This window comes from Hippocampus zosterae, chromosome 6, assembly GCF_025434085.1.
Source record: "Hippocampus zosterae strain Florida chromosome 6, ASM2543408v3, whole genome shotgun sequence".
In the NCBI taxonomy this organism is placed as follows: domain Eukaryota; kingdom Metazoa; phylum Chordata; class Actinopteri; order Syngnathiformes; family Syngnathidae; genus Hippocampus; species Hippocampus zosterae.
The window spans coordinates 12,298,184-12,319,937 of record NC_067456.1 but is presented as its reverse complement, the minus strand read 5'-3'; the positions used below and the strand labels follow the sequence as shown (position 1 = coordinate 12,319,937).

General features: G+C 42.7%; 1 protein-coding gene across 2 annotated transcripts; it reads right to left on the bottom strand.

The window, feature by feature from the left end:
- Nucleotides 1–6,583: 6,583 nt before the first annotated feature.
- Nucleotides 6,584–19,815, bottom strand: tbx5b (T-box transcription factor 5b). 2 transcript variants are annotated; one of them, XM_052066909.1, is made up of 10 exons: nt 19,554–19,815; nt 19,357–19,454; nt 18,571–18,720; nt 18,335–18,429; nt 18,056–18,175; nt 16,890–17,037; nt 14,189–14,341; nt 12,491–12,582; nt 10,965–11,215; nt 6,584–8,329 (listed from the first exon to the last, which is right to left on the bottom strand). In XM_052066909.1, the coding sequence occupies exons 3-10, from the start codon at nt 18,712–18,714 to the stop codon at nt 7,758–7,760; spliced, it is 1,575 nt and encodes a 524-aa protein (XP_051922869.1). In that variant the 5' UTR covers nt 18,715–18,720; nt 19,357–19,454; nt 19,554–19,815; the 3' UTR covers nt 6,584–7,757. The 2 variants fall into 2 exon arrangements, with proteins under 2 accessions (XP_051922869.1, XP_051922871.1); XM_052066911.1 differs by lacking the exons at nt 19,357–19,454; nt 19,554–19,815 and having other exon boundaries at nt 18,335–18,394; nt 18,571–18,714.
- Between the last annotated feature and the right edge of the window lie 1,939 nt (nt 19,816–21,754).

Sequence of the window (21,754 nt, the reverse complement as noted above, 5' to 3'; positions counted from 1 at the left end):
CCGCATGTGCACTCAAGGGAGTGGAGTGCAAGAAGAGTACGAATCATTTGTTTGTATATTGATGTTTGTGTTTGGTGTTTGTCTCACAGCAGTGGTCTTGTCTGGCCTGTTTGCAAACATGCCTGAACATGACCCAAAACACGATTCCAGTGGTGCGTTGCATGCTGAAAAGAAGCCTGTCAGATAAGAGGCCAAACAGGCCATGCTTCACTATACAGTATTTATATCATCTTTTTTCCCGATACTGAACAACATGGGCTTTCTCAATATATCCTATTCTGTATTTTGTTTTCTGGTTTGCACATGAGTAAATGTTTCACAATGAAATGGTACCTTGGGGATGAATGCGTGCAGTGATGTTTTTATTAAAACAAAACAGTGGCGCGCCAACTCTTATCGTGAGGACACATGCCAGTAAATTAGAGTACTCTTTTTCATTTTAAAATGAAATATTTTCTTGAAGTAAAATAACAGTTTGTGACATAGTGTAAAACACCACGTGTGGATTGAAATTTTTGCTGGATGCGAAAGCTGCAGAGTTGAGCAAGAGATGTTTCCCACGTGATTATCACCTGTTGCTAGGCAGAGCACAGAGTGCTCAATCAAACCTGCCCTACAGACCAAATTTTTTGACAGATGCCACGCCCACTTGACCGTTTGCATAGCAAACTTTTGGGAGACAGGGGCATGCCACAGTACTGCAGCCATAAAAGAACACAAAAGGAAAAAAATCCTCATTTCCCTTCATTTTTTAAAATAATGTCTGGAATTCAATCAGTTCTTGATGTTAAATGTAACACATATTCAAGACAAATAAAAATGTGCATCATAAAATGAATCAAATATTGATTTTGAGCAAAAGTGACATCTCACCTCACATGCCTGCGTCCAGTCTGCTTCCCTGTGTTATGCAACAAAAAATATACAGCAATCTATCAATTGAATGGGATTATGCCCTTTTACAAGTGAGAAAGATGCTAGTCTGCCTGCTGGCTACTGTCAAGGTTCCTTTGTTCAAGGCAGCGTCACCACGGCAACTTAACTAGTGCAGCACTCTTTCACTTTCAGTAATCCTTGGTTTATTTATTTACATATATTTGAAATCACAATGCATATGAGGTGCAGATATTATTTTTGTCCCTTGCGGGTCTGAAATGGAAGTCAGCGAAGAAGCATATAAAGTTGCTTTACTGCTAATTGGACAAAGGTTAGCCACTCTGGGCGAAATTCACAAAGACTCAACTGTGGTTACTGATAGCACCTTCAATTGCACAACATTTGCAGCCGTAGTTTGCTACTTCCTAACATCCTAGTCACAAAGGATATTGCAATAATGATCGAGTAGTGCAAACATTCTCATAAATTTTCAACTCGTGATCCTCATGGTAACCAAAGCTGGACTTGCTCAGCTGTGTATGGTGAAAAGTCACTCACTCAAAACTGTGACATATCAACAAGCATATTAGCAAGCATCATGAAAGTTACCATTTTTGATTTGCTTTCGCGGTCCACATAAAATGATGTGGCGGGCCACTTATGGCCCCCGGGCCTTGAGTTTGACAATTGTGTTTTAAATTGTGGAAATAATGCCTAGGTCTCCTTTAACCACTTTGAAACTGTATTTATTGTTGTATAAAGAAAAGAAATAGGGGGGAAAACGATTTAATGTGGGTTTCTAATTAGAAACAGTACTCCTGATCTGAGTATTCAGAGATGGTGGCTCTGACCTTAGCGGTCCCACTTGTTCTGTATTGTAAGCAGCGCAGTGACGTCCTGCTGCTATGATATCATTATGCGCTGCCTGGACATGTGGGCCGACATGTTTGGTGTCTCTCTCTCTTGACTCAGTAGGTTTGTCTTTGTCTCGCTGGTTGTCTTTCTTTGTCTGTGTGTGTGTGTGTGTGTGTGGCGGATTAGTGTGCCTCTCCGGTCCTTTGGCCATAATCAGATGGGACATTGGCTCCATGACGGCCCACAACCCCCACCGTAGCCCAGTGAGGGAGCCCACCTCCAATGTTATGCGTGTTTGACTGGCACTCATAGACCTTCGCAGTATGTTGGGAGCTCAAGCAATTATACCTGCACACATCAACCCGGAGCTCTCACCACCATTACAAATGAGCAAGGATATATTTGCGATGTCTATGCTGCGAAAATGGCTGAAGAGAACAGAAATAAAAAATTTAAAAAAATAAAGTGAGAGTCCAGCAATGGAGACGACGATAATGCAGCTCAATAGGGCAGATAAACTTTCATTAGGTTAGTCTGAGCCCTCTGACCCTCAACTGGCCTGGCTGCTGTTAGTTTGACCCTCAACCTCTGACCCTTTGTCTTTCAGATACAACACACATGCATACACGCGTGCCTCTTGCTCTCTTTTTCCTTGACAGCCCTCATGCTCATATTAAGATCTACATGGCTGATTTCAAGGCAATTTCAGCCATAAACTCTCATTTGGGAGGGGAATTAGTTTGCCTCCGAGTCTTGTTACTGTGCTGTGCTTAACAACATTAGTCCGTTTGTGTGGCTTTTACATTAAAGCAAGGATGGATTGTATCATTCTAATCAACTGGCATTCTATTCCAATTGGTCCAGGATTTATTGTTAGACATCGTCATACTTTCATTGTGCTGCTGCAGATGTTTTATACGGACTGTATATGAGAAAAAAAAACATGTTTGCTTGTTGTTTTGGCGGCGAGGCAACTCAAAATGTTATCTTTACAAATAGCATGCAACAGGCTTAAATGCGCTTCCGATGTTGACTGGCCGGACTGAAAGATTATAATCGCGGCAATTGTATTTGCAGTGTAATAACAGATGTAGTCGGGCTTTGCCCGCCTGCACTTCACACAGACAGACGGAAGAGCACCATCAGCAAAGAAAGATGAACCATAATGAACTTTTGGCAATTACACTCCATCTCAGGCCACTTATTCTACACAAAATGGCTTCATTAATGACGGTCATTGCACAAATGTCTCTGAGTGTCCTACAAAGGCGTCTCGATACATTCAAACTAACAATTTTGTCCAGAATGAAATAAAGATAAATTGTGGGTGTCTTTGAAAAAGAAGAAGCTTTTCCTGCATATATGGGTGGTAGTTTCAACGTATATTGAAGCAAAAACTTTTGGTTCAATTTTGTATCAGAACACAGCCTTATAATTCACACTGGCTGCTATTAAAAATAAAATCGCTCCCTTCATTTTTGTTGTATTCTTCCACAATTTTCTCTGATATTTAAGAATGTTAAATTCTTGTCAGGAATGATGGACCATTTATTCCAACAAGGAATAACACAAACACAATAATCGATTGTAATTTGAACATTTGAGCTGTAAAAGAGATTATGATGAAAATAAACCATATTAAAAAGGTGCTATATAAATCCAAACTATTATTATTATTATTAGTATTAATACTATTATGATGATGATTAAGCCACAGATGATATAAGGATTAAGCCACAGCTACCCCAAATTAACAAGGCTGTTAACTACCAAAATCATTTGAATGTAAAAATCTAATTATCATTGTAATAATAATTCACATTTATGGGTTTACGCACAAAAGAAAGAAAAAAATAATGCAAAATTATTTTTTGATGTTTGACTGGCAATCAGTTCAGGGTGTGTCCTTGGGTTCAGAAGAGAATCGAAAATGTTTCAGTACAATACTGTATTTGGAATCTCATGTATGATTAATTTCTGACCTGTGAGATGGCTCAAGTTAGAATATGAATTCCATATTAAATTCCTTACTTCTATAAAAAAATAGGAAATCATCAAGAGCTCAATGAAAATGAAAGCACTTCAAAACGCTGGATGCTCTTCCATAAATTTGTTAAGCACTGTAGATGCTTGTATAACAAGACATTACCCAAAGCCCAATTTTGATCAATCCAGCATGTTATTGCCAAAAGTAAAGTCACTTATTGAACACTGCCATTTTGAAAATGACATCTCAACACCCAGGGAAGTTGCCATATAGTTTGATCGATGGTGTGTCGAGCGCGATCTCTAAATTAATACAGAGAGCACGAAAGTCACATAGGACCAGTTCCGATCAGTAATTTTTTTGATGAGATGAAATGGAATGATATTTTTCGACTTAAAAAAAATGTACGACTAAGACGAAAGCTTGTGGTTGTGTTTTTCTCTCTTCATACAGCCAAGCATTTTAGGTTTGCTTGATAAAATCAGCATTGAAATGTGATTCTCTCAAAATACGTTCACATTACGTTGAGGGAAGGAGAATATGGAAAAAGATGTGTATATGTGTGTGTGTGTGTGTGTGAGAGGGAGAGAGAGAGAGAGAGAGAGAGAGATAAGGATAAGGACCACTTAAGTTCTTTGATCGCAAAGGCTCATCAATCTACTGTTGAAACACTGTGTGTGCGCATGAGAAAGTCCTTCACTGATTGATTAACCGTCCATACACACAGACTACATCTGTACTTGCGTGGACATTTACTTGCAAAAAGTGTTACTCCAAATTGTTAACCAGGCCAAAGTTTTTAAAAAGTGAACCGTAATTCAATATGCCATTCAAGAACTAGGTTGCAATCCCGAATAGTTTAGAATATTTTAATGTACGAAGTATGTTTTGGCTCTGAATATCTAAATCTCAATTGAACAACCTACAAAGATGTACACGCTCCAAAATTTCCTCCTTCTTTGCAACCACCCGGGGGTCATAGCAGAGCTCTGATCCAATCCATTTTGAAAGAGTTGGAGGCCCCTCGAGAACTCATATTTTCTCCACCTCCGCCGCCTCCTCCTTGACCCAGTCTGGCATGGAAGGGTTAAGGAGGAACAGAACCTCTGAAGAGCTGCCTGCTTAACCTCTGACCTAAACGTGTAAGGAAAAAAAAAAATCAAAGGAAGACCTATGTAACAAGCCATTAAATGTAAATAGACTTACTTTACAAAAACATATGTATTTTTTTCCCCATTAAATAGGTTAAAAAAACAAAATCACTCCATTAGTGTTCATTTTCACTGAATACATGTACAAATGTAGAAAGCCTGAGGAGAACCAGCCCCCCCCCCCAACCCCCGTCCCCAAATTTCGTCACTCCACGCCCCAGAAGACTCCTCCTCTCTGTGGGCAGCAGGTTGTCAGTGAAGGGGTCCAGCTGGTGGAGACTTGAGATGCCAAACAACGTGTCAGAGATAAGACAAGGCGGAGAAGGTATGCAGAGCGACCACTCTGTGGGGGGATTGATGATGAGTACGAGGGTTGGGAGCGTCTCTCGTGCGCGTGACATCGTATACATTGTAACACAGCCAACAATACCCTGCAGTGATGAAATGTGATTGTTGGACACTTTACAAGTATACTTTTAGAAAAAAAGGTTGCCGGCGCATATCAGGACCTTATGTGCATTAACGTTGGCTCCAGACTTTCCACTCTGGAGGGCTGAATATAAATAACTTGGTGGAATGTTAATTACCTCTGTCATGCGTGTGTTTCCATGTTCGCAGGATTATCCCGAATCTAATCTACTGACGATAGAACATTTTGGCCATTATCATTGTGTAAATTCCATACAAAACAGTAGACGTGGCACTTTCGCCTTCATTTGCTTGACTGTTGTGTTGTTATTGCACACACGGACACGTGCGATAAGGGACGTAAGGTGATTTCCAAGTGCTCACCTCACAGGTTTGTGATCTCCCAAGCCATAATTATATCATCCGCCTGCAGGTCCTTATAAAATGTACTTTGTCTTTTTCCGCCATCTCTTGGACCATCAGCACGCCGCTCACACCTGGCATTTGAAGGTAATGGTGACAAGTCGGCTGTGTTCCCACTCACAACATCACAAAACGCTGCTTTGAAATATACAGCACTGTCTTGCGTCGTGTGAAAATACCAAAACTTAGTCTAGCCTACCTCTGCGAAGATTTACACCACGCTTCTTGCCAGACTTGCACTGGGCATTGAAATAGACAATCAAGCGTGTACTTTTCCTTTAACGACAATGTGTCTGGGAGGCAAGTCTCTTCCCATGGGTGGGTTTAGTTTCCCCCTCAGTAACAGTTTGGATGTTAGAAGGATGTCCCTCTCTATAAGTGGCCTGTGATTGACTGGCAACCAGTTCAGGCTGCAGTCACTCGGATCGTCAGTAGCTCACCGGCAGCCTTAAACAGGTTAAGCAGGATAAAGAGAAATGGATGGGTGGACCTTTGAGATTTTTGATTTCAAGATTGTATAGCATACTAGGCTACAAACGCAGGCAGAACACAACTGCAACACACTGTTATCAAAATTCTCAAAAACTTTATTCACTTTTGAATATAAATTTGATTCCAATTAAACATCCCCCCCCCTACACACACACACACGTACCACCACTATTTTTCACCACGTGGAAATAGAGGGTGAACCCAACGTCGGAAGAAATCTCCGCACAACTGCGTCTTGTTTCACAAGAATGACGTCAAATCAAGAGTAATAAATACTAGAAAACTCAACAAAAAAAAACTTTTCAGCTTTCATATCGTCTCACACGCATACACTCATGTTACTGCATATAAAAACCTGGGTGGAAATGTAACAAAACTGCTACAAAAAAGAAAATCTCAACTTTAGCTTCAATTTTGCACAGAGCCACAATTGTCATTTTACAGTCGGCACAGGCAGGAAGTAACACGATCCAGATGTGCAAGGAAATGGGTTCCCTCTAAAACTACAGTAAATGTGGGACTAATGAGGACTAATTGGAATGGCAAATAACAGATGATTACCAAACGTATAGTTACCTGAGTGGATCAAATATCACATTTACAGCACTGTATACGACCCTCACAAGTCAAAGGTCAATATTTGACTGACTTATTCAAAACAGGAGAACGACTGCCCCAACCCCCCCCCCCCCCCCCCCCCCAAAAAAAAAGACACCACCAACAACTATGTTTCGGGTTGGAGTGGTCAGCTCAGGACAAGGGTGGAGCCAGATTTCCTTTGATGGCCCCTGGAGATGATTGGTCAGCTGGAGGGTGACAGAGAGGACAACAACGACAGATGCGTGATCCTTGGATGTGCATTTACACAGAATGCGGTGGGAACAGTGTGCACAGGTTCCTCAGCCTGTAGCTCCAACGAAACAAACTGTTTATCTACGTGGTGCAACGCCCGAGGCTACTACTGCTTGTCTCATTGCAAATGAGCTCATAGCGCTCTTGAGCTGAGCTGACAAGGCCTTTACGCAGACGCGCGCACACACAAGCACTGTGTCGTGGGGACCGTGCGTGGAGCTGCGCTTTGCTCCACTGAAGAGATTTTAAAATAAAATTAAATAAAAATGCTCGCCCTCAGGCTTCTGCCGTGAGATTATTTTGGTCCATGAATGTCTGACGAGTCACAATTTACATCCTTCACGATGACGCACAGCGGACGAGGGGGGGGGGGGGCAGCCTGTACTGTTCAGGCTTTGGTCTTCAACGGGGCTCACAGTGCAAACATTTGGTTGACATCAGTCATTGGGTTACAGAAAGACAATAAAACACAACTTTGATGTTCTTTGTCCTGTTTTTGTTCAGCGCCCGGACTTTTCTTGAACGTGGACTTCCGAGCCCAGTTTTTAATGACGCAATGCTTAGAGCAACACGGGAGGGGGACGAGGTGTGTGTGCGTGTGTGTGTGTGTGTGGCAGGGGCGGGGTGGGTGGACATATGACCAACTCACACAGCACAAAATGACAGATTAGTGACTTTGCATCTTTTGGGAGAATCACAAACAATGACGTGCTTTAGGAGGCAGCGGTCCATTCAGGGACGCCACACCTGATGTGTGTGTGCGTCTCTAACGTGTGGTAGAGTGGGGGGGACAAGTTCGGGGTGAAGCGAGGATACTCTCTGTGGAGGTGGGGGCTGTTCTGCCTGCTTGCAATGTTTTCCGAGCTCTGCCTCTGGTAAGGGTCGTGAGTGACGGGTTCTCCCAGCGGCGGCGAGCTGTGGTGGGCTACGGCGCTGAGGCGGGAGCCCTGCGGGCTCGAGCTGTAAGGGGGATGCGGGTTATAGGGCGGGTAGGGCTCCACGGGGGTCATGGCGGAGGGCAGCGGGCAGTGGTACGACCAGGATGCACCGCCGCGGTCATCAAGTCTGCTCTCCGAGCCCGCGAACATGCACGCCTGACGCTGACCCATGTCGGCGCTGTAGTGGGCGTCTGTGAGAGATAAGCCGGGGGTACAGGACAGGGCGGGCGCCGGGGGAGGCGCAAAGGGGGAGGCGTGATAGTAGGAGTCGCCCGGGCTTCGTGAGCTAGCGGGGAAGGCTCTCTTGAAAGGGTGCTGGCAGTTTCCAGGGGAGCAGTTCTCCTCCACTGCACAGAGAAAATGTTGTGACATTAAATCAGCGCAGAGAAAGTTGCTGCTACTTTAAAACCGTTTTATTGCCGAACTGAGCACCAAAAGTGCACATAAAAGACAATTGCATTAGTTTTGCGGCTTGACATTTACTGAGGCACAAAAAAATAAGAGTGCATAATTCATGTTTGTCCCATGATCTTAATGGACTGCAGGCATTATACTGTAGCTGGCACTGAGCTTATGTCAAGTATCCTAAGTCTACTTGGAGAATTTAAACACCATGAATCGTTGCCATGTTTGGACTATTTAGATATTCAGGGCTTGTGTATGGTCCCATTGTGCTTACATTTTGGAATGTCGAACTAAAGAATGAACGTGTTCAAGAAAAACATGACTACTCTCACGTTTCGAGAAACGTATAATAGGAAATGAGTATGATATTTACAGGTAATCTTATGAATATACTGTCTTGACATTTTTATGACAAACACAAAAACAGACCAAAAAAAAGGTGCTTTCTTTGTTTTCATTCCATTCTCCGTGTCAGCAACTGGCAAGAATGTTATGTTTGTATTCTGTACGAGGAATTAGCTCTGCATTGCGAGTGATTTTAATTACGGTAACTCCACTATTAACTTCGCTCCGTTTTGTTTGTCAGTGTCAGCGAGGCATAAAAGAAATATTCTTTATTGAGGTGTGATGAACTGTGCTACATAATATCTCCAAAAAGAATGAATTCATATTGAGCATTGTTATCTTTGTAAAGGCAGATTGTCGTGACACTGCTATGACATTGGCTTTCATTTGATGGTGGTTATGAGCAAGGCTAATAACCATGCAGACTGTCAGTTATAGAAGATGCGAGGTGGAAAACCACAATTGAATTTTCGCTCTGAAAAGCAATGCAGCAAAAAAGACAGTGTACCGCATATTTAAATGAATGCTAGAATAAGCAAATCAACATGTTTCCTGTAAAACCTTATCGGGATAGTCAAGTTCTGCCCCGAATGTATTTCAGAGGGATTACGCTGTGCTTCGATGCAACAGTGATGAACCCTTCCATGATTCGATGGACGCGCTAAGCCCCAGAATTATAAATACCGTTTTTTTTTCATTCGTTTTTACAGTATACGGTGAACCTCCATGAAAATCCGCTAATAATTGACGCCCCCACCAAGAGGATTTTGTAATCACATGTCGATGCCACAACGGCGGGAAAAGCTCTTAAAACGGAGAAGATCACAAAGCATCAACATCATGCATCAAGAATGAACGCAATCATGAGCCCCCATGTTACGGGTACATAAGCAACTGTATATAATAGTCAAATTATTTGTCACAAACAAACCACCTCCATATGATACTCATCAATAAATTTCGCTCGCATGCTGGCCTAAATTAGACATTACCACAAACATTTGTGAGATCACACAAAAGCAAACAAATATGTGCACGAGCATTTCACAGAAACAATACTAGGTCATTAAAGCCAACTTTTCATATTTACAGACAATAATACATGTTAAGAAGTACGTACAGGCAAATTGCAACAACGTGGACAACAACAGCCTTAATAGAAGCTGCATCAGCACAGAAGCAATTTAGCAATCATTTCACTTTTCAAAGTGAGTTTGGTGCATTCAAGGACAAGGCCACCAGAACAAGACATCTCAAACTACTATCAATGAATGAATTAAACTGAACAACAACATCAAGAAAATAATAACTCTTGCTTTGGTCTGAGCACAAAAACAATAAACAGACAAGTCTTCTGCAAACCACTGAGAATAAGTTCCCCCCAAAATTCCACGAGCATGCAAATTCGCAAATGTCCAAACATGACCCGACTTCATTGTAGTACCACATTGCACCACATGGACAGCACTGAGACCTACTGGAAGAGACAGCGAGACATGCACTTATACACCCTTCACTGTAAAATAGTGCCACGATTTGTCGTTTTATTGTTTGTTGCTCCCACAGAGCAGCGTTTCATATATATGTACCTATAATGCCCTTTTTGTAAATGTAAATGTAAATTTTGCTGCTCTGTGCGTGTTCAATTCGCGGTTGTCTGAAAGTTTCAAATGATTGCATCCGAGGTCTATGGCATTTTGCATTACACGTTTGCATTACACTCACAGCCTTGGTTGTTGAAATATTCAATACAACATTAATTCTCCTTTGTTTTTATGTGTCATTTTTACAGTAAACGTCAACTCTGAGTTTAACTCATTCAGTACCAGCCAAATAATTCTGGACCAAGTCTGAAAAGACGTTTAAAAACGTCTTTGGGAGTGAATGAGTAAAAAAAAAAAAAAACAGCTTCTGGCCAGCACGCTTTGGCTATTTGAGAAGCAAGTAGGAGAGAGAGAACAGATTCTAAGAAATAATATGTTTAATAGGTTTTAATGTGTTTGAAGTGCTTGAGAGATGTAAAGCTATTTTTTAAAAAATGAATATTTTAAAAATTATATTTGGTATTTGCAGAAGAGCTGGAAATTAATCGCCCCCCCTTCCCCTCTCCGTGATAAATAGCGATTCACTGTATGTTAAAGGTCAAGGCTCCAACAGCAATACTTGTCGCCGTATGACCCCGAAGATTTGACCCTGGTGACGTGACCCGATGAACAATTTAGCCATTCGTACCTTTCCTCTTGGTGCAATGGTAAAGTTGAGTCTGTTGGACGTGTTGAGGATGAGACAAGGTGTAGTGAGCTGACGGAGTCCCCAGCAGCGTCTGCGGGCTGCTGCTGCTGTTCAGGCCGTTCTCACAGCTGTAGGGCGACGTGGCCGCTTCGGGTGAGCCTCGCACGACCCGGACCTCCCCGCCGAAGGGACTCTCGGTGGAGCACGCTCTCTGACGGCCCGTGCTGCGTGGGACCACAGGGTAGTCCTTACTGAATCAGAAAGAATCCAGCAAAAGGACACATTTGAATCCGGTTACGTTTGTCATTGAATTCAGGTATTTTCGCCTGGTCTTATCATCCCCCCCCCCCCCTTCCCCAATCCCCTGTCTCTCTCTTTCAAGTCTACTTAAGCGCTCTCCATCCTTTCAGCTCTGATCTCCCTCTGTAAACACAGCCCTCTCGGTGAACTCTGTGGTATGTAGGGGACAGCGGGCCACATCTCGCTGACTGGCGCTGCGATAGTGACACGCACAAGCAGACACATGCACGCACTAACAGCAAGGGCCGCTGTGAGATAATTTGCCGCTCTAAAAATAAACATCCAGCCATGTGTCACTTCGGATATCGGCTCATCTCCACAAACCAAAGCAGCACAATAGCACAAAGGGATGGGCAGTGGAGCGCTGCACCGCAATGCTCTGCACAGTGGAGCCCCCCCCCCCCACCACCCCCTTGACCCCCCACCCTCCAAGTTCCTTCCAGTAACAGGCTCTCCCATTGGCCCAATGACATTCTCCAAACTGCAGACACAAGTGGAGTTCAGCGGCCATAGTGGAGATCAGCTCAGCACACAAGCGGTTGATGAGCGGTGACAAGAGTGATTCGCGAGCAGGGGTGCGCTCTCATTGGTATGGCGCTGCTCCACTCTCGTGTGTTGTGTTGTGCTGCCTTGTTAATGCTGTATTCTGCGCACCAGCTGTAGGGTCAAGCTCATCCTTCAGGTGACAGCGGGCTCACATCTTTTTTTTTTTTGCCACTTGGCTCAACCCAACACATGCACTCTCACAGCATATGTACACCATCATAGTAGAGTGGGAAGAAGGAGGAGGAGAAAGCGGAGGAGGCGGATACAGTAGCTCTACATACAGTGGACCCCTGCGATTCGTGGGCAGAGGAACTGAGCTTGACTACAAATAGTAAATTGCATCCTTTTCACATCATTCAGCAGCATGATCTATTTTTTTTCTATTTGATGTTGGTTTTTTTAGGTTTCTTTAAGGGTGTAAGATGAGCTCGCGGGACGACAGTTCGGATAGCATCATAGAATAAAGTCTGTGCATGTTTTGTTTGTCCGTGTCTTTTTGTGACTCTTATTCTGAAAGGAACATTCTCAACAAGTGCCGTGAAGAAAAGATGAAGAATTTGGTAACATGGAGGACAATTCACTGCCAAGTTTGAATACAGTGATTTGACTTGAGTGATTGACACATACATGCAGGTGCTGGCGCGCACGCACACACACACACACACACTAAGTGTACTCACCCTTGCAGTTTGGCCATGCGGTGCAGCTCGTTGTCGTCACTCCCTCTGAAGCCCTTTGCAAAGGGATTGTTCTCTATCTTTAACTGAGTAATCTGAGGACAAAACAAAGGATCTCTTTTATAGACGAGCGCTGACATTAAAGCGCAGCACATCCACAGGACCATACATGCACATAGACGCGAGCGGGCCCTTTTCAACCTTCTCGCCACCGAATGAAAGTCAACGGTTTATTATTAACAGGGGCCCCGTAGATGTTAAAAACAGTCCCGCTGAAGCTTCGCACGGCCAAACATTCCCCAGCCGTTGAAGTTCTTGAAGGAGAGGACGGTGTTCTCGCCAGCTGACACTGAATAAACTGTTTAGCCAAACAGTCGCCAGGTTTAAGCATTTTCAGGCCAAAGCTTTTAGAGGTTCGGCGCTTTGATGTGAGCTCTTCAAACTTTTCTCATGGAGGGGAAGCCTGCGTTTGGCGGCGGATAGTGTGAGAACGCAGGCGAGCTGCTCACGTCTAGCAGCTGAGAACGCAGAGAAAGCCACTATACCGTCAGCAGAGATCAAGTCAAACGCATTTTATGATAAACACACAGATTTTTTTAATAACCCAAATAAAATAATTACTACTGCTTGAATGCAAATGGCACATTATAGTTGCAGTGTTTTTCCATAGTACCATGTCACCTGCTTTCATTTTCACAACCTTTATATATATATATATATATATATATATATATATATATATATATATATATATATGTGTGTGTGTGTGTGTGTTTAAAAAAAAGTACATTATTGTTCAATATATAGGAGTATCTGCTCCAAATACACATTTATAAATACAGGATGTTGTCCATGTTTATTCATCTTTTTTCACATTTATTATAATTTTTCAATGAGCAACGCATTTTGCTGCAGATGTTGTACAATTTGACACGTGACGCTCGTGTTGGGAAATGAAGAAATAAGTAAGTGCAAACAGTAGTGTGCGGAATAATTAGATAAAGGAGTACCGGTAAGTATCGCTTTTAGAATTTTTTGGTATCAGATGTGACTCGATCGTAGCGATCACACGAAGGCCAAATGAGCCCAGGGGGCTTCAAGCCTGAGCGATGTGTGTTTTGAGTGTAAAATGCATGAGCCAAGATCAAGGGGAAAAAAAAGCAGGTCATTAGAGCGTGACACACACACACGTGTGCGCACACATGCACACACAAACATCTTTTTTTTCACCAAACCAGAAGCAATGATGATGCAAAATAACTTTTTGCACTGAAATAACATAAACAAGAGAAAATGTTTGTGTGCTGGAGGCTAATTGTGATCTGTGGGAGAGTTGGAAACATTTGGCTGAAGAACTTTGTACCAAACTTTTTTTTCAGGTTGGAATTGAAGTTTAAATTTTGGGATTAGGAACCCTCTCATAATGGTTTAGGCTTGGACAAGATGCTCGGGTATTACGCAAACGGATGTCCTCATGGGACCATACCAGGACAAATGCTTTGTGTGTGTGTGTGTGCTGAAGTGGAACTAATTTGACATGCACACATAAGGCGTCTGGGGTCATTCTAGTGTTTTCAGCTATGACAAATCTATAATGGACCATCTCTACAAAGTACTAACATTAAAAAGTCATCGTTATTTTCTTCACTGATGCTCTCATCTTGACAAGCGTTTAGGATGTCCCCGTGTAGTAAAACTGACCTTATGGTTCTGGTAGGAGGTTACAGCGATGAAGGCCGTCTCAGAGAAGACATGAGTGCAGAAAGCCGTGTTCTTTGAGCCAAAGCCGTTGTTCTCGTCTGCCTTGACAATATGGACGCGGGGCTGGTATTTGTGCATGGAGTTTAGTATTATCTGCGGGGAGAGAGCGGGGGAGATTGGGAGGGTGAGGTTGAGTTTGCGTCACCAGTTGAGTTCCCATCAGCGGCAGATGGAAGTTGGCCAAAATGGCCCGGGTTCGGGTTATTAACACATTTCGAAGATGACATCAATTTGAACAAAGGAATTCACAGCGCACTAGATCAAAGTGAGGGAAAACAAGATTTACAACTCCTTTTAACTTAAGCTTTATGAATCCCCTCTGTGAACATTGGCGTATAAAATGCACGTTTTACTCATTGAGAAAATTGATTTGCATCATCATGATAGCTGGGGCTAGTATAGGTTGACTCACTCAGAACAAAATGAGGTTACCAAATATAATGAATAGACACAGCTCTCATTTTCATCCTGCACCGCTTCTACCTACGACCACAACAATAAACATCTTGTTCAATGAACACCTTGCCAACAGTGTAAATCAAAACCGAGCATTATTGTCTTTGTCATGGCAGAATATGATACACAGCTCGTGTAGTTGCCCTGACAATTATTCTCAAAGTGCGACAGGGCTGCCAATGTTGGTACCCAAACTCCCTCTTGCGGTCCACTCAGGAATTGCTGACCAACTAACCAAAAAGGTTCAGTTGTCTTTAACTTTCATGGTAAAAAGATTTGCATGAAATGTTGAAGAACGGTTTGTTTAAAAACATTTATTTAGGTGCAATTTTTAATACATATTCATGTGCAGTACTTTTTAATTTAAAGTTTTACACATTTTTTTATTGTTTATATATGATAATAGGCGGTTTGGAGAATTCATCAATATGAATCAATGATATTCAAGCAGACAGTGCGCACACTGTGCAAAACATAACAGAATCTTACAATATTATTAAATCTAATTTTTAGGAATAAAAAGTTGTCATGAACATTTATGGGTATCATGCGGCATTGTATTTCTTGTCTGCCCAGGTGGTATTTTGAGTACCACTTGGCAAATGGTCCGCAATGTGGCTGGTGTAAGCACATCTGACCAGTCTAATTAATTTAATAGGACACACCGCTACACGTCTTCTGCTTTTACAAGGAAAAACAAAAGCTGTGGATTGACACTGTCAGAGAGGTAAATAAGATAACTTTATTTGTAGACTGCAAATGTGTTGGAATTTGCAGTCTACAGCAGCAAAATTGAGGGTGGGGGTGGAATAGAAAAAAAAAGTGTTACATGAACAAAATATATAAACGTTTCAGAAAAAACTGTACACAGTATAGTATGCAATATAAATATAAATTGCATCTTTTGCATACATAAGGTGGCTGTGCTATTTACAATGGTTACAGGTTTTCACGCATGTTTATTCATCAGCCTGACAGCAGTGGGTAGGACCGAGCGGCGGTATCTCTCCTTGCAGCGCGGGTGTAACAGTCTCTGGCTGAAGGAGCTACCCAGTGCTGTCAGGGTTGGCTGGAGGGGGTGGGAGGGACTGTACATCATAGCTTTTAGCTTAGCTAGCATCCTCCTGTTGCCCACCTCCTCCAGAGTGTCCAGAGAGCAGCACAGGACAGAACTGGCCCTCCTGACCAGTCGCTCCAGTCTCTTTCTGTCCCCGCCGTATGCCATAATGGATGGCCGAAGCCACCACCGAGTTGTAGAAGTAAGACTAGAAGAGTAAGAAATAATCTCTACCGAGATGATTATGTACAGTTTGTTGAAATGGGGGGCTGATGTTGCATACATATTTTTGGTGATGGCCTTTGTTTGACATTTTTATGATTAAATCGGTGATGATTAAGGATGTAATTTTGATTGACACTGTGGGAGAGGAATGGATTTAACAGTTTCTTTATTGTCGTAGTTTGCAGTGATGCAGAATGACACTAAAATGTATTGCTGACATTTTATGCATCTTAAGATTGAAATCATTTCAACAAGTTATTCAAAAGATTGTGCGACCACTCTTTGTTTTCCCACAATTCTGAGCAGCCGGACAGCAATTTGACCTTGACCCCCCCGCCCCCGTCGCCCCCCCTCATACAATGAAAACCACACACGATTTTCTTGACGGAATCGCTGGCCTTTTTGTGCGCGTGCACTGGGCCCCATGCATGCGGGCCTTCATCCAGAGGGGCTCAATTTAATCGCAGTGACATGTCCGCTGGTGACATGCCTCAACTAATGGACTTCACAAGTCTTTGGGATCATTACTTAGGGGCCTGGAAACGTGATGTTTTGTGTTTGTTTCATCAATACACGTTGACCTGCTGTTAGTGCTGCTGGTAGCCTAATTGGCGCTGCAGCGGGGCGCTCGGGAAGGGAACCGGTGTGCACTCATGTGGCCCCTGGCTGATTTGTGCTCTGTTATGATGGCTGCTGACTTCTATTCACGACAAAGCGAGGTGAGTACAGCGACTGCGGCTTTAAAACCAATGCAATGATTCTTCCAAAATTAAAAACACATCCTCAATGCAGGGCCAATGATTGATTGCGCCACTGGAGTACCATAAGAGCACTTTTGCCGTTTGAAATCAACTTCGCGTATTATTGTACTCTATAAAAATACAATTCAGCAGCAAATCTCACGTGTCCAAATGGGTCCAAGTGGTTGTTGGTAAGTTTGAGCTTCTGGAAAGACACCAGCTGGCGGCTCCAGTGGGCCCCCGTGGCGGGAGAGTCCGGGTGGACGTAGAGTCTGCCTGGCATTGCTGGTTCGGCCTTACCCGTTACAGACCTACACACGTACAGTTTGATAAATATTGATGTGACTACTATTGCACTATAGCCAGACATTGATATCCAGTGGGTCACAGTGGTAGGTCTGACCTATTCGTGCACCGCTGTACTTGACGGCACAAAACTAGTTCATTAGACTCAGGCACCAATATTTTACATGTGCTCAAATAAAATGAGGACTTTGGCTCAATCTGACAATTTTAACACTTTCAATTTCTCTGTTCAACATGATGCAAAATGGACACATTTTTGGCACAAACGTTGCCTGCAGGTTTTGTTGGCGACTGAGTCCGTTTATTTTAGCAGAGTAAAATATTATTTCCTGTCCTTAATTAGTTTGTAAAAGTACACGTGTGCAAATGATAATGAATTGCACGAATGTCATTTGGCGCACGTGCGCTGCATTGCAGAAAAAAAGAGAAACAACATGCCTCCTCGGTCTTGAAAGTTGTTTCACCTTTAAACGGAACGGACACATTAAAAGAAAATTAAACAAAAGTAAATAATAAGGTCTGTCCCCGCATTTTTTTTGTACGGAATTGAATTTGGGTTTGGTCGTTGTACAATTACTGGATGCATTCTTGTTTTTGTATTATACCCACGCTCAATCGCATATTAGCGCGCGGTAACGGAGGTCCTAAGAGGTGGCGAGCCAAGCGGTGATGCATCAGTAGGACTCATCGGATTTCCCCCCTCATCTGAATGGGAGACTATAATCTGTTCCGTGTCGTCTGTCCGCCCGGTGAACCCTCCGCAGACTGATTTAACCGGCGGGTGGACGGAGGGAAGAGACTGGAAGTAGGCCAGCCCGGTCTCCAGAGAGGGCCTGGCTTTTAAGCATGCGATAAAGGCTCATCGATGGAGAGAAATTTAACTTTAATCTATATTTTCTAAATATTGGCGGCGATATCCGAATATCAAGCCATCCGCGCATTTGCGGAATAAAATCATGACATTTTATGGAACGCTCACGTCTCCTACAGGCGTTCGAAAGAATAAACAAAAATGAAACCCACCATTTGTTGTCTGCAAATTTATATCGGTGGTCATCCCCGGGCACGATGTCCATGAGGAGAATGTATTTGGTTTTGGGGTTGAGTCCTGTGACCTTCACTTTATAACTGGGGAACATCCGCCTATTGAAAACAAGGTAAAAAAACAAACATGAAGAATGTTTGCTCAATTAAATGTGGATCTTTTCAGTGTCATAAAACACGTTCACGCGTTGTTTTGCTGAAATGCATTTAAAAATATGGTATTAAAAAATGTTCATATTACATTAATTTCCTCCTTACCTTCCAGCCTTGGTGATGATCATTTCAGTTCCTACTTCATCAAATCTCGTCCAAAGCTCCCTGTCATGGAGAAACACTTTTATTCCCTCCATACCCTGCGGCAAAACACACACACAAAACGCCAGTTAGGTTTATTAATTGCATCATCATCTTGTAAATTTACTGATAATAGGCCAAACAGCAGCCATGTGAGTACGGCAAATGCATGGTAAATAATCCAAAGGTTCTACACACACCAGCTGAGTGGAATTTGTCTGTGGTGAAGCAGGTGATTTTACACTGTAACCGCTGAGATTGTCTTGTTTAGTCTCCTTGGGAGAATCCGTGCCGTTTGAGTCTGGACGCTCAGCGAGGCCGAACTGGTCACCTCCGTTTGCCATTTCCACCTACACGCGCGCGCGCGCGCGCACAAACACACACACACGATCAATCCAACATGAATTTACTATTAAAGTCTAGATTTTTTAACGTATTTTTGCAGTGTCTTTGGAGTCATACAAAGATCAATTGTAAAATATAAACAGACTAATTGCACACGCATAGTGCTTGTGATTTCTGATTCCATGCAATGCATATTCATCCAATACAAAGTCAAATCCAATCGCCGACACTGACTTCAAAATGCGATGAAACCTACAGATGTTTTCACGCGCCTTGATTAGAATTCCAGTTTAAATCTCTACGTTATGAGTTCGGGACACTTACAAGGCGCTCATGCAAAATAACACAATGATTTCCATTGTAACTGCATTTGTGAAATCTAATGAATGGCATTCACTGTAAAGGAGATTAAACGTCCATTGTATTGTTTTGAAATTAGATTTCTGTCACTCAACATGCATGGAGTTTCCATTCCTGTCAATATTTAATTCATTGCTACATGTCAGATATGTTCCGGGCAACTGCAGAGATCACTGTACGTTAAAAATGCATGTTATAACATAGACACGGCATTTTGTGAGTGGCATCAAGTGTGTTCAGTACTGTATTGGGATCGTCCTCTCCCGGGGCGGCGCACTTACCTCAAGCAGTCCACCCTGCAACAATCATGATCATCATCCTTCTCCCTCCACGATCACCTCTCTTCGGCGGAGCGTGTTTTAATTTCCAAATTAAATATCTGAAACGACGTCCACGTGTTTCAGCGAGATGGCGTCAAAAAAGAATCCACAGCGCACAGCTTTTGGAAGAACATCGGTACTGGTTTGAGTGTCCTTACGGCTGCCGCTTTCCGTAGGCCAATCAGATCATTGCAGCTCTAATTTGTGGGACCTTGAGTGTCGCTCCTCTCCCGTTTGCTCTCGCCGACTCGGTGCCAGCCCCGATCTGGACCCCGCTCATCACATCCTTCATAACAAATAGAGTCAAATCCGGCTCAAACACACAGCACCACCCCCTCGTGATGTCCTGTGCTCCTATTGGCCAGAGCCGCGCATGGCATGGCCTTCCCCTCCCCTCCTTTGTTGTTGTTGTTTTTTTTTAAAACACAATTATTACATACAATTAGTTGAACCAACGTTTCCAACACGGACATGTCATATACTTACATCCATATGTTTACAAAGTCATAACATAACATAACGCCAAATAATTCCACAATGACAAAAAAGAGAGAACGGCAGTCTGTGACGTCATTCGCAGCGTTAGTTGCGACGTCACACAACAATCATGTTTAATCTCGTCGTAGATTCACGGGGATCAGCACACTGACCAGGAGTATTGGACAATCTCATCACCGGGGGCAAACATGAAGGGGTCATTGGAAGGTTACGTCCGGCTTGCTGCTTTCTGCGCGGCGGGATGACACCGAGACATTTACGCATCGGCGGCTATTGTGTGGCTGACTGGGCTTTGGATGGACATGATATGATCTTATTATGGCGTTCTTTGTTGACGTTCATGGGTCGCATGACCTGAAATATCGCAGAACATGCCTTAATTGTTTATACTAATAATTTAGTGCTAATGGTTTTGAAAACTTTTTTTAAAGTTCCACAGTCAGCTAAAACGTGTCGAGCTCGCGCTCCAATAAGTGTACGTTTTGAATTTATTATTTTCATACGTATATCTCGCGTCTAAAATTGTTAAGTTGAAATGTGTAATTAAACGCAAACCTCATAATAGTGATGAACAAATATCAACTGCAAAATTAGATTTTTAAAAATCAACATCGCATCCTCCAAATTGACAGGAAACTCAGAACGGTTGGTTAACCAAAAAAAAAGTGCTCATACCCATGGAATGAGCAGGCCTGGAAAAAAAAACCAAGAAAACACCAATCACTACGTTTAGCTTTTTTATACTGTTATGAACAACATGTACACATGTACACTCACCCCTCAATTATTGAGTCATAATTTACTCGAATAACTCCACATTTGCCACCATTAACTAATTTCAGTTATCATGCAAAAATAAAACGTACCTAATTCTAGTGCGTACAATGTTCTCGAAATACGGAATAAACAGTTAAGCGAAAATCCAGGTTATTAACTTTAGAAGATGTATTAATAGAACTTATAATAATACACGCTGGATACGGTAGTTTTTTTGTGTGTGTACGTGTGTGAGTGTGTGTGTGTGCGCGTGTGTGTGCGATATGTTGTCGTTTGTTGGAAGATTCATCAAATGAGGTTCCAGATTTTACAGTAAACAATTTGTCCATCCAATAACGATTGAGCAGGAAAAATGAAAATGTGTTTAAATGGACGCCGTAAACTGTCATTAAGGCGTTTACAAACTGTGATATGAAACCTACGCGTAAAAAGAAAATATGTAAGAATATACTAAACATACACACACACACACACACACACACACACACACACACACACACATATAATGTACGCATAACACACAAATGCACAAAGCTAGATTTTCATATCCACGTGAGCTGTAAAATATACGTTTCACAAATGGCGTCTAAGCTCTAAAATGTTTTACTGCATTTCTGCTCCAGATTTAGAGACACGTTGATTTCACTTTCTTCTACAAATATCCCACACTAAATATATACAATGCACTGTTTGCTACCATTCATCCATCCCTCCATTTTGTTATCCGCATCCTCACAAGGGTCGCGGGGCATGCTAAAGCCTAACTCAGCTGTCTTCGGGCAGAAGGCGGGGTATGCCCTGAACTGGTTGCCAGCCATTCGCAGGGCACATATTTGCTACCTTGCCTAACTACGGTAATGTGGCAATCACAAGACTTGCAGACAATAACTGTCCACGTTGGAACTGAGTAAATGTAGACCTTTCCTTTCCTTTTTTTTCCCTCCACGTTATCTTTGAATATAGGTTTCCCCCAATGAGACTGCAGCTGCCTGGCCTGGCCTGTGAGGCAGATGAAAAGTGAGAGGAAAAGGTTTCAATAGTACCTGAAATGAGGTGGTGCTGGCGGCTGAACTGCTCATTATTA